The sequence below is a fragment of the Solanum lycopersicum genome, chromosome 4 (assembly GCF_036512215.1).
Source record: "Solanum lycopersicum chromosome 4, SLM_r2.1".
In the NCBI taxonomy this organism is placed as follows: domain Eukaryota; kingdom Viridiplantae; phylum Streptophyta; class Magnoliopsida; order Solanales; family Solanaceae; genus Solanum; species Solanum lycopersicum.
In genome coordinates this window covers 54,347,629-54,364,858 of record NC_090803.1, presented here as the reverse complement: position 1 = coordinate 54,364,858, position 17,230 = coordinate 54,347,629, and the positions used below count along the sequence as shown (strand labels likewise).

The 17,230-nt window shown below is 32.1% G+C and overlaps 2 protein-coding genes across 2 annotated transcripts; both read right to left on the bottom strand.

Moving 5' to 3' along the window:
- Window positions 1–466: 466 nt before the first annotated feature.
- LOC101257464 (protein NEN4) lies at window positions 467–2,107 on the bottom strand. Its single transcript, XM_010321449.4, has 6 exons — window positions 1,575–2,107; window positions 1,452–1,498; window positions 1,305–1,368; window positions 1,135–1,212; window positions 883–1,062; window positions 467–796 (listed from the first exon to the last, which is right to left on the bottom strand). Exons 1-6 carry the CDS (start codon window positions 2,025–2,027, stop codon window positions 710–712), a joined length of 909 nt encoding a protein of 302 aa, XP_010319751.1. The 5' UTR covers window positions 2,028–2,107; the 3' UTR covers window positions 467–709.
- A 1,946-nt stretch (window positions 2,108–4,053) lies between these two features.
- PAT (prephenate aminotransferase) lies at window positions 4,054–10,168 on the bottom strand. Its single transcript, NM_001247680.1, has 10 exons — window positions 10,032–10,168; window positions 7,516–7,750; window positions 7,324–7,417; window positions 7,142–7,245; window positions 6,244–6,492; window positions 6,027–6,140; window positions 5,804–5,887; window positions 5,285–5,455; window positions 4,991–5,104; window positions 4,054–4,194 (listed from the first exon to the last, which is right to left on the bottom strand). The coding sequence occupies exons 1-10, from the start codon at window positions 10,166–10,168 to the stop codon at window positions 4,054–4,056; spliced, it is 1,443 nt and encodes a 480-aa protein (NP_001234609.1).
- Between the last annotated feature and the right edge of the window lie 7,062 nt (window positions 10,169–17,230).

Sequence of the window (17,230 nt, the reverse complement as noted above, 5' to 3'; positions counted from 1 at the left end):
TGTTGTAGTAAACAAAAAATATCTGAACAAATGATGTTGTTGAATATACACAACATGAATCAGTTAATGTTTATGTTTGTTTTGCAGTTGGCTCTAATCAACTCAATGTGTCATGTGATGCACAAATTAAGGCTAACCAATTTTTTTGAAGAAAACTGAAGGGAAGGTCCTTTTGACATTAGTGAAGTCATTGAGGCATGTTTGACTAGTAAGAACATGCTTCTTGTTTGATCTGCCAATGTTAGAACACCATAATATTCGTGTTTTTGCAAGTAAATGTTCTCAATGGTGAATCGATCAGTACTTGATTCTCCTTTTGTGTGTATGTGTATGTTTGATGCTTCAATCTGTATCATATGTGAGTCAATTTCGCCTACATTGGGGCTCAGTTACATACATCTAATGCCAGTTTAACGCGATCTTTAGAACGTTAGCTAGCTTTTCACTTGGCTCAAATCAAAGAATATCAGCTGAAATTTATTCATTGAGAGGTACAAACATTTACAGAGAACTCCACAACTTGAAGAATCAGTTACCAAAGAATATAGATTCGTTAACTTGGAACTGAGTGAATTTTCCATCAAGAGGCACATAGTGGACCAAAAAGAATTCCTCCAGGCATTTTCCAAGAAAGTGAACTTGTAGGTATATATGCACCCCTTATGCTTGAATTCCGATAAATGAGAGAAGGATCGATTCTTCTTGTTCATCAGAAGAGAGTCTGCGAATGCTTTAGTAAAGTATTCAGAGGCTTGTTTTGAGCTTTACACAACAAGTTCCTCACACCTGCAGTCACCTAATGAATAGTCCAATAATTCCAAAGTCAGAAAATGAACTAATACCATCATATGCATATAGTAAAGAGTTAAACGAAAAATGAACCTTTCCCAAGCTCTGTCTTGCATAAGGAACAGTTCTTTGATATCCAACAGCACTTGTCGATGGAGGAGATTTCCGGCTTGTTTCTTCTCTGCACGGAAATTTCCCTCTGCTACTACTCCTTGTTGTTATTGAGGAAGGACTACTCTGCCACTTATCGATCGGAGAACTTGGAATATTTTGCTGATAAGAAAAAATAACCTCATAAGTTTTCTTTTCTTAGATCAATTTAATTTGATCAATATGCATACATACCACTTGGCTTCTACTTCTTGTAGTAATGCTGGTTGTGCCTTGACAGTTCCCAATTGACAAATCTGGTAGACTTGATTCCTAACAGTAGAAATGAATCGCGATTAAGCAAAATATATATAATCAAACTTGGAAGTAGTTTTGCCACGATAAGATAAGTTACAAAAACATACAAGAAATAGAACTGTTGCACAATGTTTTAGGACTTCCAAATTCATCCGAACATCGTCTAAGCTCCTGCCATTCACGTTAAACAATCCAAATTAGGATCCATTTTCATAATTTTTTTTAACCATAAAGTTTAAGCTTTTGAGTCTAACCTGTGTTTTTGCTCCCCGAGATCAAAGTAAGCTGCTAACGAAGCCATCTACAATAACGAATAATTTAAGAAGCAATAATCATCAAAACTGAACTTTATATCGAGTGAAATGTACATGGTGTACCTTCATGTTTCCAGCTCTTTTACCAAATTTCTCAGATAAAACACCTAAGGAATCGATAATTCCAACAGGCACAGGTGCAGGGTAACCAATTTCAGCGAAAGCAGCTTTAATACGAACACAATCAAATCTCTGTATGTTATGACCTGCCCAAATCCTACCATCCAAAATGTTGAAGATCTTTTGTGCAACATGTTCAAATGAAGGTGCATCAGCAACTGCTTTTCGCGTAATACCACCGACTCTCCCTGACTTTAATCCAACAACTGACAAATCCCCTGGCCTAATAAGGGTGCAGTAGCTCTCAAGTTCAACGAGCTTTCTTGAACAAACTACCATTGCACCAAACTCCAACACCCAAAATTTCTGTCCAGGTTTCGATGGAACGTTTGTTTCCAAGTCGAAAAACACAATCTCTGAGGACCTTTTGTTGATTGATATGTTAGGAGTTGCCATTTTTTACTCTCTTTTTTTGCCTTTTAGGGGTTGAACAAGTTGTTATTTGATGAAAGTGATGGAAATGATGGTCCATTTGTGTTATATATATATATATATGGAAAAAAAAATCAAAGAATGTAAAGATTGAAGAATATTCTTTCATGACATTAATTGGTAGATTGTATTGTAAATCAAGTTAGATTAAGTTTTGGTGTTTGTACAAAGTTGTCCTTAGCTTCTACTTGATGATATCCTTTTAAAGGGAATTCCAGTTAGATAGGTATCATTCCCTCTCCTACTCTCCATGGTTTTGTCAACCTGATAGTAGTTTGGAGAAATTATTACGTATTATTTTATAATGTAACATATTGTATTGTTAATTTCATGCTTCTTATTTTATTCTTATTGAGAAATTTGATTTCATTATCGCACAAATGTTATGACATGTTTAAGATCGCAAGTTTCAATACTTTTATATATAGTCACACACAAATGTTATGTCATGTTTTATATCAAAATTTTCAAAAATCATTTCTTTGTTAAACTCTTCGTCAATTCAAACTATGTCACATGCGGAAGAAGTATAGTACTTCCTCTGTTTCAGAAAGAATGTTCATGTTTTCTTTTTAGTTTATTTCAAAAAGAATGACTCATTTCCTGTTTTGATGACACTTCAACTTTAACTTTTCATGTGGCATGTTTAAGACCACAAGATTAAAAGGCGTTTTGGTATATTTGACATAACTTTAATTTAGAACCACAAGATTAAAAAGTCTTCTTCCTTTTTTTAAATACTGTTTCAAGTCAAATCAGGTCATTCTTTTTAAAACAGAGAGAGTATAAAGAAAGTACAACTTTATAAAAGTATTTCTGAAAAGTTAAAAATGTTTGGTTAGGCTAAATAAATTTTAACTCGAGAAAGTATAACTTTACATTGGACTCAAAATGAACATAATAAGAAAAGAAAGATTACACGTTTTGAATAGTAATATAAAAACATTCAATCAATATTGCCTTTTTGGGGGGTTTAAAAATATTAAAATAGTTTTTTTTTCTTTTATCAATTAATGAGAAATTGAAACAAAAGGAAGTCCAATAAGATAAGTAATCCCCTGTTCCCTTGCGTTAGTTAACAGAAAAAGTTGGCAACGCATGCTCACATGGTACCTTATCACACGTTAACTCTTTTTTGATCCGTTAAATTATGTCTAAATTTTTTATAATTCATAAAACTACTTCCTTTAACGAAATATAAGATAATAATAAATAAAAATATGAAATATATAAATTACATCTATCAAATGAGATGTCGTCAATTGAATTTTCATGTCACACCACAAAAGCTGTGGGATTGAATAGGATTTGGCAACTCTTAATCAAAGGTCTCACGAGCCTTATGAAAAAAAAATAGTAAATAGTGGTGAAAGTGAAAAGTATTTTTCATATAGTTTTTGAATGTCTCACATTTTTTTGAATGTCTCACATTTTATATTAAGTAACCTAATTTAGCTTTAAGAATTTGTCAATTTAACTTAAGAAATGCACAACATCACATCTACGAAGGAACAAAGGAGTACTATATATATATATATAGAAAGAGAATTGTTCTCGAAGTTAATAGGTGCGCGTGACCCATTCCTCGCCATGTCGCATGTCGGTTCTGCTGGTAAGGAACCTTCGGACACTATAACGCCCCAGCATGAACATAATTAGAAAGCTACAAGGTTGAAACTTAAGAACATATCTAACACGTTTAAGGGCTACGAAGGGCATAGTTAAGTACAAATTAATAGTTGAGGGGCAAGATTGTGACTAATTCTACATCACTGACTCATAAATTTTTTTAGAGATAAATATCACTCGATTATTTTCATTTTCAATCATCAACTGAGAAATTGCACACAAATTAACAATGTCAGTGTACAGGAATGCACTTAAGAATACATAAAATGAGAGAACATGGAGGGTTGGGTCAGACTACATATTATTTATGCATGTTTGGCTGTAGCACATCCCAAATAAGCAAATATTAGTAATTCATGTTTTACACTGGGACAGGAGGTCTGAGAGTAACCAATGCTTTCTTGATTCTCTCCACAGCTGCCTGCAAGGTCGAAAGCGATGCTGCATAGGAGATACGGATACATGTGTCATCCCCAAATGCATCCCCGGGGACAAGCGCAACCTGTTTAAGGTAAGAGTGAGGCACATGCATTAGGGAAATGGAGAATAGAAATGAGAGGCAAGGAGCAGGGGCGGAGCTAGAACTTTTTGTCAATGGATTCAAAGAAGTAACAAGAAGGGGAGCCTTGGAGTAACTCATAAATCTGCTGCCTCTTGCAGAAATGCAAGGTAAGGCTGCGAACAATAGGCCCTTGTGGTCGGGCCCTTCCCCGAACCTTGTGCATAGCGGGAGCTTTTAGTGCACTGGGTTGCCCCCCTTTATTCAAAAAAAAGTAAAAAGAATATTTCTCTAGAGAGAATCGAATCTGCAACAATGCGCTAAACATTAAGACCTCAGCTGCTGAGCTAAAGTTCATATTATGTGAAGGGGATTCAAAACTTAATATCTATACACTGACAAATGAATTGACCTTATATATACCGTGTAAACTTTCTAACGATTAACCCCCATAGTTCTGCCCCTAGTAAGGAGCTACAGCAGTCAGATTTTTCTAGGATTGTCTTTCTGGATTTTGACCAGATTATATTTGCCTAACAATCGAGAATGACATAGTTAAGAAGGAAAACTTTTCTGCAGAATCCACAGGTTAGATGCTCAAGTAGATAATGCTCTCATGGTCAGTATTAAGAGTTGTTTGAAAGCTGCAGTATCCATATTTTCTGAACCAAGGTCAAGAGAGTGTATCCTCAAATTTATTTTTAGTGCAAGCAACTTTGGTCCTATAGGTAACTAAAAATCCTGCTCATACATTGTTTTGTGGCTATGCTTATTAAAGTTCATAAATGATGAATCTTACTTGAGATTTATCCAGCAAATATCGGCAAAGAGATTCTGAGTTGTTGATGGTGCCAAATCCATCAACCTCTACTCCGTAATAAGAGCTTAAATCAATAAATAGATAAAATGCTCCCTGCAAAAGAAAACAGGAAGTTTGGGCTCAATATATCAGGGGTAAGAGTGCAAAAAGGAAAAAAGTGAGCAGAGTTTACAACTACTCGATGCATATAATCCTGTTTCTCTACTTTTGAAGTCCTCCGTGAAGAAAATTTATTATTAGGTACACTCATAATTCATACAACTGGACTGTTACCCGAGGCTCTGAAATTTTGACACCATCAATTTCCCCAAAGCTCTTGACAAGGAAATCTCGCCGCTCACGAAATGCTTTTACCATAGTTGCAACTGCTTCTCCACCAGCATAGCCCAGTCCCAAAGCAGCCACAGCTGCTTTTTGTGAGATGCTACTTGCACCTGACGTGAACTGCAACAGCAGAGAAATATATTTAGAAGTGAACTCTCGCATAGGGGGAATAGACACTGGATAACTGTTATTTAGACACACTTCTTTTACTATTATCCATGGGTCTATATTGAATAGGTATATATTCTGGTCAAATAAAAGACCACATTCAAGGAAAGTACTTCAACGGATACATTAGACACACCAAAATAAGTATGGTCGGATGAAAACTGGTTTTGTCAATCATGTTAAACAAAATCCAACGATGAAACTCAGTTTCCAGACCAGTTAACTTGTTAACCAGAGTTCCTAAGGAAAAATACCACATTCATTTAAGTCGATAAACTTATTAAGAACAAAATATATTACCTGGCTCTGTAACTTATTACATGCAGAAACAAAGTGTTTAGGACCAGCAATATAGCCAAGTCTCCAACCAGTCATCGCAAAGGCCTACAAGAATGCATAAATTATAAGGCACACCTCCAGAAATATATTCCCATAATTGTAAAAGAAATAGTCATTGCCAAGGAATTCAAAAGCAAGGGAGAACTAAGGAATTATAATGTTCATATAATAAGAGCTGCATTACCTTAGAGAAACCATTTACAGTGAGAGTCCTATCCCACATACCAGGCAAAGATGCAAAGCTGGTATGAGTTGCTGGTGCATAAATAATGTGTTCGTAAATTTCATCTGATATCACCTGCAGACCAGAAAGTATTTTTTGTGGGGCGGGAAGGGGGTAGTTCAGATTCAAAGAACAGATTCGGATCATATTTAGGACGAGTTAGACATGATGAACCTACAAGAAGCCTCGGATGCCTAGCCACAATCTCAGCAATCTCCTCAAGCAATTTCCGAGGGTAAACAGACCCTGTTGGGTTGGATGGAGAACAAAGAATCAGAAGTCTTGACTTTTCAGTCAGTTTAGATTCAAGAAGCTTTGGATCTAATAGAAAATCTTCGGATATGCTGGTCGGAAGAATCACAGGCATTGCATCTGCCATCCTTGCCATTTCAGGGTAACTCACCCAATAGGGAGCTGGAATAAGAACCTGTGCCGTGTATGTGCATTAATAAGCCAACAAACTTCAGAAGTGAAGTACTTATATCTCAGAGCTAACAAATATAATCTTCATTACATAAACTGTCACTATGGCAATACTAATTGAGTGATTATTATTATTGTAAAATTCCATCTTAACATCCATATTTGAGGAGGAAAAACGAAAGAGTATCAAACCTTATCTCCTGCATCTGATACTTTAAGATAGAGAGAAGACAAACGGAAGATAAATGAAAGTTTTCTTTTCAGGGGGGGAGGGGAGGAATGCAGCAAACTGATTTAACTAATGGTACTAACATTATATTTCCCATCACAATCAAACCAGCTATAGTATTTTTCTACCAAGAGATTAAACAATAGACAAAAGGTGAAATATGCTGGCGCTTCCTTTTATGAAAACAAAATAACTTTTTGAGTTAAAATTTTGTATCCATACAATGAGTGCAGCAATCAAAAGAAAAAGAAGCTTTGCTTAAAATCAAACAGTTATTAACTTTTTAAGTCATTCACCACCAAAGTAAAATTGTGGGAAGACCCGTTATAACAAAAAAAAATTATAAAGAAGACATGTTATAACAATTCAACATGGAAATGACAATTATGTGGAAAGTTAATAGTCCTTGGATGTGTAGATTTACCTCATCCCCTGGAGAACAAACTGCAAGCACTGCCTGAACAATACTTTGTTTTGCCCCATTGCTTACCACAATCTGATCAGGAGTGTATGATAACCCATTCTCCTCTACATCAAGAAATCAGATCAGAAAAGCAAATAGAAACAAAAACCTGTGTAATGAACATAAACTAGAGAAATTAGTACCTTTTAATTTATGACAAATAGCCGACCGAAGTTCCATTGTACCTGCATTTGGTGTATACCTGGTATGACCTTCACGAATTGCATTTATGCCAGCCTGAATAAGTGAGACTAATTTAGTGAACAGAGAAAAGAGTAGAATATTGATTTCCTCAGAATAGGTATAGATCAGGTTACGTGATTAAGAAGTATTACCTCTGCTATTGGGGCTGGAGTATCAAAATCAGGTTCACCAGCTGCTAATCTAATAACAGGTACACCAGCTTGCACGAGGGCAGTTGCCTGATCAGTTATAGCAACCGTTTTTGAAGGCTTTACTGAATTTACCCTGGGGCTGAGAGAGAGATCAACCTCAACTCTGTCCATGTTCTGTGCTATGACAACTGAACCTGTTCCACGTGAGTATAGCTGTCTCTTTGCCCCTGAAGATCTGCCAGACATATATAAACAAATATTCTGATTCAGCAAAAACATAGAGGGGGAGTATTTTTTACTGAATTCTTATCAAGGTTCAACGTCACATCGCTTATGTCATGTTATTAGAGAAAAGCAAATATATGAAAGTCCATGTTTTTTTGTCTTTGTCAGAGAGAGGATGAAAACAGTGAAAAGACATCTCTTCAAGCTCATGTTACCTTTTGATAAAAATGATATTTGTTCAAGCTCTCTCTCTCTCTCTTTCCTTTTCCCTTTCTTTTTTTGACTGGTATAATAAGTTTAAATAATAAAAGTAGCAAATCACAATTACATGTTCATTCAAACATTTCAATATCACAACTTTTGTCTCTTCCGGTTAAGTTAACCTTCTTAGGATGGCCTAGAATGAAAATCAGGTAATATACCAAAAATTGACAGGGAAACACTATTTTTGCAATTGGAAACATTTTATAAACAGAACCAAGGGTAGCTAAAGATTGAATGTCAGAAAAAGAAAAAAAAAACTCTAGCACAGTAGATTAGAAAAACATTAGTGAGAGAACAAAAGGAAAAGAGAAGGCTTGTCGTCCCCAATAAATAAGAAGAAAGATGAAAGATTACACATACGTCATCATCATTTAATAATGGTTAATTGGTTATACTTGCATTTCTTAATCAAAAAATAATCATACTTAAGATCTTTACCAAAAAAGGATTATTCTTAAGGATCTTTATCAGAAAATATTATGCTTAAGATTCTTCATCAAAAAATTAAGCTAAGATTCTTTATCAAATGATGATTGTACTTAAGATTCTAGCAGTGTCTCTCTCTGTAGCATTATCTTCTTTCTTAGCCACAAACTAATAATTAGAAAACTAATAATAGTGATGACATTAATTCTATGTTGCTCGAACTCTTCAAAAATGTCGACCAGTGTCTCGGATCCTCCAAAAATAGTGTATTTTGAAAGATCTGACACCGGTGCGGCAACATTTTTGGAGAGTCCGAGCAACTTAGCATTAATTAGTTCTGTGGCCCACGGTTTCATAGAGTGTCAATTACTGTAAGAGTTTTTGACCAAAATCATCCCTATTATTTCACCCTAACTTTCATTACATCCTTACACTATCCTACTTAACCAGCAACATCCTTTAGGTTTTCCAAACTTCACCAAAATCATCCTTCTGTAATCTTTTCAGTCCTTTTGTAACAGAACCCTTCTTTTGTCATGTGGACCTCATACTTCTTTTTCCTTATTAATTTCATACAAGCTAGCTCTTTAAAGAGCAGAAACAATGAACGCTGATCGACATAAAATCAATAACAATATAAAATTTTCTTCTCCAATTTTTTTCACTCTTAGCATTTTCTCTCCAACAAGCCTGATTCCTTGATGCTACAACTCTGCAGCAAATGCTGGAGTGTTGCACAAATCTTTTTAAGTTCCCTCCTAGTTTAACTTTCATGATCACCCATTCTCTTTTCTTTTCATACACTGTGGGTATTCCTATTTCCAGCTACAGATCTTTCAACAACGTTGGAATAGATCCTCTAGTCGGAGAACCTGCTAAATTACTTTGCGAATCTTATGATACACAATTCTTTCTCCAAGAGAAGTTGAGACGATACATAGACTCCAACTCCGAAGCAATTGACGTCATTTTGGAGATTGAACACTTTTAAAAGGAGATGAATACAAGATTAAATCTTTTAAAACCCCAGTAAGATATCTACATGTGCAAGGAATATAGGTAGCTATCAGGAGTCATAAGAAACTAGGCTATTCTTGTGTGTCGGGATTCTGCTATCTCATCTATCTTTCTGCTGTATTTCTCTTCTCAACTCCTCTCTATTTCATTCAAACTTTGTTCACTGTTTCATTGCTATTAGTGGCTTGTAATTCTGTTTAGTTAAAGCTAATTTATTGATTTGTTTGGGTTATTACACACTGACTCCAACTCCGAAGCAATTGACATCATTTTGGGGATTGAATACACTTTTAAAAAGTATATGAATACAACATCAAAAAAGTTGAACCAACCCCAGTATGATATCTACATGTTCAATGTAATAACCTTCAAACTGTGACCTCCTATTTCCTTCCTCCTCCCAAGAGATCGAACCTCTACTTCATAAAAATCGAAACTTTCACCATCCCAAGCATTTTCTCAAGTCCAAAAAACATACTAACAATAAGATTCCTCTAACTAATCAACCAACTTCATTATTTTGTCAACAATTCAAAATTCTTTGAGGTAATTAGAAGAAACAACAAGGGGATATAGAAAATTACCTTAGAGAGAGACCTTGTAGGTTAGAAGAGAAGGAGATTGATGTGGGGTTGAGTGAATCTGAATGAAGTCCAGAAATGGTAGGTCCTGAACCAATTCTTGATGAACCCAATAGAGAAGAAGATGAAGCAGCAGTCATTTGGTGGGTTCTATAAGCAATTTCAAAGTTGGGTTTTCAAGTGGACGATGAAACTTCATTTGGGCGATGGAATAAATATGTTTTTATATATAGTGAGTGAAACAGAAGAGGGTTGGTAAGATTAGAAGAAAGAAGCCTAATTGTTGTTGGAGGCTGCTTTCCTCTTTGGTTGGTGAAGTAGTTGTCTTTTTTCTTTCATTCTATCGTATGTTTAAATTTATCGTTAGCTAACAATTAAAAGACACATTTTATATAAGGATTGATATTTTTTTTTTAAATTTATAGTTAATTACTATGGTTTAATAATTATATGTCATTTTTTACTTTACATTTTTATAGCATATCTATTGCATATACCTTATTTTTCTTATAGGTTTATTATTCAAACTAGGCTAAAGTATTTATCATCTTCTAAACTTGAAGTTTTTTATTTGTTGTACACTTAAACTATATTCTGTTTTAATTACCTTCTCAAATTTGTTTATTTCACTATCACGTACACCTTTTTGTCTATTGCTCCTAGTGTGACTACACACGCGCGTCAGCTGGCAAAAATAGTGATGATGTGGATTTCCACCCGGATAAATAATAGCCACCTAGATAAATTAAAATAGCAAAAAATAAATATCATTTCCAACTCTTTCCTCGGTCGCCGTCAATCTCCACCACCAACCACCGTATCTCCTCTTCTCATCTCTCTTTTCGATACAAAATCAATTCTTCACTCTAACCTCCTTTCCACTGCAAAACAACACGGTTTCTTCCAGCTCGCGTAACACTCCATCTCCTCTCACCTTGCTCAATCAGCTGAATCGGAATCCTTATCCATTTTCAACGATGAGAAACAACACTGTTATCCGAAGAACTGGCCCTTGGGCTTCGATAATGATGATGACGACGACGGTGATGTCGTCTGTGGTCGGTCAATATTTTTTTTAAAAAAATAGAGATTTTACATTTTTCTTACTGTTCTAGCTTTATGACGTGGCAAAAAATCACTTCCTCACGCGCCTAGTAGAGTGTGATTTCAATTTCTACGCCAGGTGGACAAAAAAAGTGCACGTGTTGGATGAATAAACAAGTTCGGGGGAGGGGGGTAATTCAAACAAAATAAAGTTTAAGTGTACACCAAATAAAAAGCATCAAGTTTAGGGAGATAATAAATACTTTTGCCTTCAAATTATAAATATATGATATTATATAACGATTGAAAACGATAATCTATTCAAATACTACAATATAATACAATCAACACAATATAACATAATATAATATATTATAAAACAATACTTCAATACGTAATTAGCTAAGAGAGTTTTTATTTTATGAAAAAAAATTAGCTAGGACAAGAAGTGCGCTTGGGTTGTATGCTTGTAAGTCAAGGGTATGGGAACCATCTTAGTAATTCCATTGTTTTACTAATTTATTTGTTTTACTTTTCTTTTCTATATTTTACTAAGTTTAAATTATTTAAAAAGAAAAGTAACATACGTCATAATTAATAACTTAAAATATTTAATTATATATAGTTTTAAAAAAATTACGTTAAAAATATTATAAATTGAGATAATTAACACCTTAAAATGTTTTTAAAATATCTTAAAAATTTAATTGGCTCTCGCAATTCTACTAATGCTACGTAAGAGAAAAAATAAATATTATTTAAAAATTACAAATTACAAGAATTAACAATTTAAAAACGTATAAAAACATTGATTGGATCTCTAAAATTCATTTGTGTCACGTAAACTGAAACAAGCGAGTAATATATATTATTTAAAAATTGACATAAATATTATAATCAATAACTTCAAAAAGTACAAAAAAAATTTAATCGACTCTCTAAATTTCATAGCTGTCGTACAAAAAAGCTAAAACCTTTGGATAATTTTTTTGTTAAAAGAACAATATCAAATTCAAAATCTATTGTAATTAGTTGATACAATAACTCAAGTACTCAAATGCTAATTTGTTCTCTGTAATTATCAAAAAAATAAGTTTCAAACATAGCAACCAAAGCCATTCTTAATCAATCGGCGTTAGTTGTAGACAACTAGATTTTGAAAGTGTGATTTCCACAACATTTGCTTTGTATATTCAATAGTCAAATCTAGAGTTCTAATGTATCATTAATTAGTAGTAATAATTTAAATTATTAGAAATTAGTACATTATATTTTTCTCTTCTTTCTCTATTCTTGATATACGCGTAGGTTAGGTTAGCATATTTTTATTTATTTATTATTTACCAAACAATCTCAAAATTATACATTTTTGTCATTATTGGTAACATTTTCAATTGAAGATATGCAGAAATTATTAAATCTTACAAGTAGTAGTTAAAAAGAGATATATATTTGTCTGAAATTTATATTGTTTTGTCTGATGATATTTTTAAAAAAACATACATAAGTAACCCTTAGAAGTAGAAAAAACACGTTCACTATCATCATCGATTAATTTTGTGATTTATTGCAAGTTGAACTATCTTGAACAAAACTTTAACTTTGCTAAAGAATTTGATTATATATATTTTAACTTTTAAAACGACATAATATATCAATATAAAAATTCTGAACGTCATTACTCTAATAAGTACTATTATAAGTGTATCCATTATATTACAAATTTTAATAACCAAAGTAGAATCAAATTATGTCCCTACGTTAGCCTTGTTTGATCATAGATTTATTTTTTTTCTTTAAATTTTACTCTGAAATTTTATTTGAACATTAATGTAAATTTTTTGAAATTCAAAAAAATAATTAAAAAAATTTACTCGCAACTCAGAAAAATAATTTTAATTTATATTAATGTTCAAACAGAACTCCAATTTATAAATATCAAATTATTAGGGCCAGGCCAAGTCATATTAAATAAGAAAGTATATAAAAGAATTCAATATTATTTTTACCATAATTTTACTAAAATTGTATTTTATTAAAATTAATTTTGTTAATAATTATTTTGAAATTTTAAATTTGACTATTATTTAAGAGAAATATTTAATACTAAGAATAGTATGAGATTTTTCTTCTTCTTAATTTTAAAAATAAAATAAAAAAATTAAGAAGCCAAGTAAATAAAATAGAGAAAACAAAAAGTATTCTACACCAAAATATAATAAATATCTAATTAGAAAAGTTTTTATGAAAATTGAAAGCAAATAAGTTAGGACCTTTTCTCAACCCCACGTTGCCATTAGTGAAAAGGGAAAAGGGCACGTAGATACAGTTTAAAGCAGTGTATTAACAAAAAAGACCTAACGTGAGGCGATACATGTCACGATCCACGATCACAAATTGTGATGACAATTATATTTTTAATCTATATTTGAATTAATTCAATATTTTTATCAATTTAATTTAATATTTAAAGTAGAAAGATATACGAAAACACAATATTCAAACACTAAGTCATTTACAAATATGAAATGCGGAAACCTAAATTACTATAAGTACAAGAGCTTCTAAAATATGATACAAGTCTGGAAATAAATGACAATCTTAACGTGAGAAACATCATGTCTAAATACTTAAATAAAATAACAGTGTCTAAAGACAGAGACGGAGGTGTGGATCACAAAACAACTAAGTAGCTCACCGCCACTCAAGATAATTCAAAACTCAGCTCTAAAAGCTCCACGAAATACATTCGAAATTAAAAACTAATCTACATCACAAAAAAGTACAGCAAGTGTAGTATGAGTACGAAATCACGCGTATCCAATATATCTAATAGACCGATAACGAAGAAGTAGTGACAGGAATATATAATAAAATAATTCTTTACTTTTACAATGTCATAATATATTTATCAACCAAGTTTTCATCAATATGGACAATCACAATTTTCACGTGTGCCCAACCACCAAATAAGCACATTATCAACAAGTGTGAAAGATGTAATGAGATGCAATGCAATATGAGATCATGAAATGAATGCCTCAGATGTCAAGTACTCTCTCAACTGTATATACATGATACTTATCGAAAATACATCGAGAGTTCATAACCCATGGGGGATTTGTGAGGTCCATATACCGACACAGACGATCTCTACGTGTTTGTGCGGACAATCTCAACGCACTATCACAAAATTAAATAATCCTCAGCAAGAACAATCTTCACGTGCCCAACTTATAATCATAATCAATCACTCGCACTGACGATCTACACGTGCCCAAGTTATAATTATAATTCGATCTAAACATGGACGATCTCCAAGTGTTAGACCTTTATTCATACTCAATCTCATGTCAGTGCATGTGAACGATATGATATCAAAAAAAAGGAATGATGCAACATCTCAATAAATCAAATGTCGCTATGACATATATTCACCTCAATCATCACAATTATACGGGTTCAATAAAAAAAACACAACTATATAAAAGAAATGAAGTCAATAAATACATCAGCTATGCTCATATACTTTGGCATTCTCGAATTACAATCTATCATATTATAATAATACATTTTTTGTTTAATAAACACCGGTACTAGTATCAATGCCCGTCACACCATTGGTACTAGACCCCCATCTTTCATCCTTATTGTCTATTTCATTTTTAATCTTTAATTAGGAAAACGTTCTTCAACGTAATCTAAAAGTCTTAATATACCTTAAATACCGAACACATGTCACGAATTCTTAAGATTTTATCTTTTTCTTTCGTAAAACTTCATAATGTTCTCAATATATCAAATATGCATTATTCGTGAGTAAACAAATTTGTGGACACTCATATTATTATATCTCTAGCCTAGACCCAACATTCATTTCAATCTATCATTAAACTCATAATTATTGGTGCCAACTAATATATTAAGTCTCATATTCTTAAATTTTTAAGTCTAGGTTTAAGTCTTAAGTCCTCTAAATATTATAAATTTAATAGTATTCATATTATACTATACAATTAATACTTAATTACATATCTCAACATTAAAAATTAAATTTATGATATGAAACAAATAATAATGTTTGAAACTAAAGCTACTAATTAATTTTAAAACAAAGGTGACAACCATTAAACTCAAAATTGTTGACCACCGAATTTAAAATAAATGTTCATCAATGTAACAATTACACCAAATTTTCTTCTTAAGGGCTTAACCTAAAATTTTCATATCCTTCCAAATTATTAAGAAATCATTAATTTCTTATGTTGTTGCTATTTTTGAATAGCTACTCAATTTTTTTGCAGAAAAAAACACAATTTCAATTGTTTCCACTCCATTAATATAATATTGATATTATTTGATAACCTACCTCTAGTAATGACAAAATGTGCTCCCTTAAATCTTTCCACCCTAAAAGAAGTGACCACACAGTGGTTGATTATTAGTAGACAAAAGTAATGGTATTAATTGATTTTCTTCATCAACAACTATAAAAAGATAACATTAATAAAGAGAGTATTAAACCATAAATCAATCTGATCATTGAAAGACTTAGCCAAAAATCTTACCTGAAGGCAGAGTAATCACATATTCCTCTTGCTATTCGTAATTTGATGCCAAAGAGGATTGTGAGTTTCCATTGATTAATTTTACATCCCCTTTAACTCTAATTTTAATTCATACACGGGCCAAGGGATTAGGATATTAAGTGAATGGAAAATTAGTAAACTAGTCAAAATTCCTAATATAATTATTAAAAATATCTACATTTTAAAAGAATTATTTAAAACATCAATACGTCAATATTTATGTAAATAAAATATATCTTAATACATTTAATTTTCTTTCCTTTTATTTCTCAAATCAATCCCACATTTGAGTCCATTTTGACTCCACTATCACACTAAGCATTATCAACTTCCTCTCCCTCTAGGGTTTTTGTACTCCAAATCTCTCTTTTTTTCTCTCTCTCATGCATTCTTCACCATGTGAAATCTCTCTCTTTCTCTCTCTCATGTGTTCTTCACCATGCGCTATAGAGCAGTCCAAAAAGAAGAAGAATTATGGGTGTTGAAGATGTTGATGAACAAGTTGAAGTTCAAATAGATAAAGAGATCTTATAGAGCATATCTGAGCATCTACATAACCCTATCCGCATGCGAAATCCTCCCCCAGTTCGAAATATGGATATCACCAACAAAAGAAAAATTACATGTACTTCATTTATAACAGCGAAATCAAAATAAGAAAATACAACTTCTTGAACATCAAACTTGTATGTTTATTCATTCTAGTTTTCATGTTATATTTTATATAATGAAACTTGTATTTCTTTATCAGTTTGTATTCGCTCCAATATGTATACCAAATTGCTTTTTGGATTTTTGATCAACAAGGGGGACAATGCCATGTAGTTTACTTTTGGATTCGTAGCTGATGAGAATTTTAAGTAAATATGTTCATTTTTTAAAATAATTTTTCCCCTAAATTACTCCTTTTGTTATTAAATAATTGTATTCTTTCAATTAAAACAAATAATAAAAATAGAAATCAGATACATAACAAATTAAAATATTGACATTTTAAATAAATATTGAAAGTGTTGCTAAGAAGTTTTATTACATGCTAAAATATTGACATTTTAAATTTTTTTCCGTAAATAAATTATAGAGTTGACCCATTAACCACCAATTAAATTGCATATTTAGAATCTATTTGTTAACTAAATAGTCTTAGTTAAATGAACAGCCTAAAGTTACCAATTTTAATTCACAAAAGAGTTAAAATAGTTATATTTCTCAAAGCAACCTAGCGGATCGTTACAAACGTTTTATACAACATGGGGTGAGGAATAAGTCTTGTGATACAGATATATATTTTATAAATCTACATGCCATATATTTTATGATGTCCAATTTTATAATTTTATTATTAAGAAAATATATAAAAGTAAAACATTCAACAGTTCTAAAAATAAATTTTATGAAATTATCATTAATATAAAAAAATATATTATACTCATCTAGGACATATGCCTTATAAATCTACTCTTTAAACTTGCAATAAGGGTTGGCATGGTATGATGCAGTATTTTAAAGTTTTAATACTGTAATTTTGATATTTGATTTTTAAAAACATTATAATATTACATATCAATT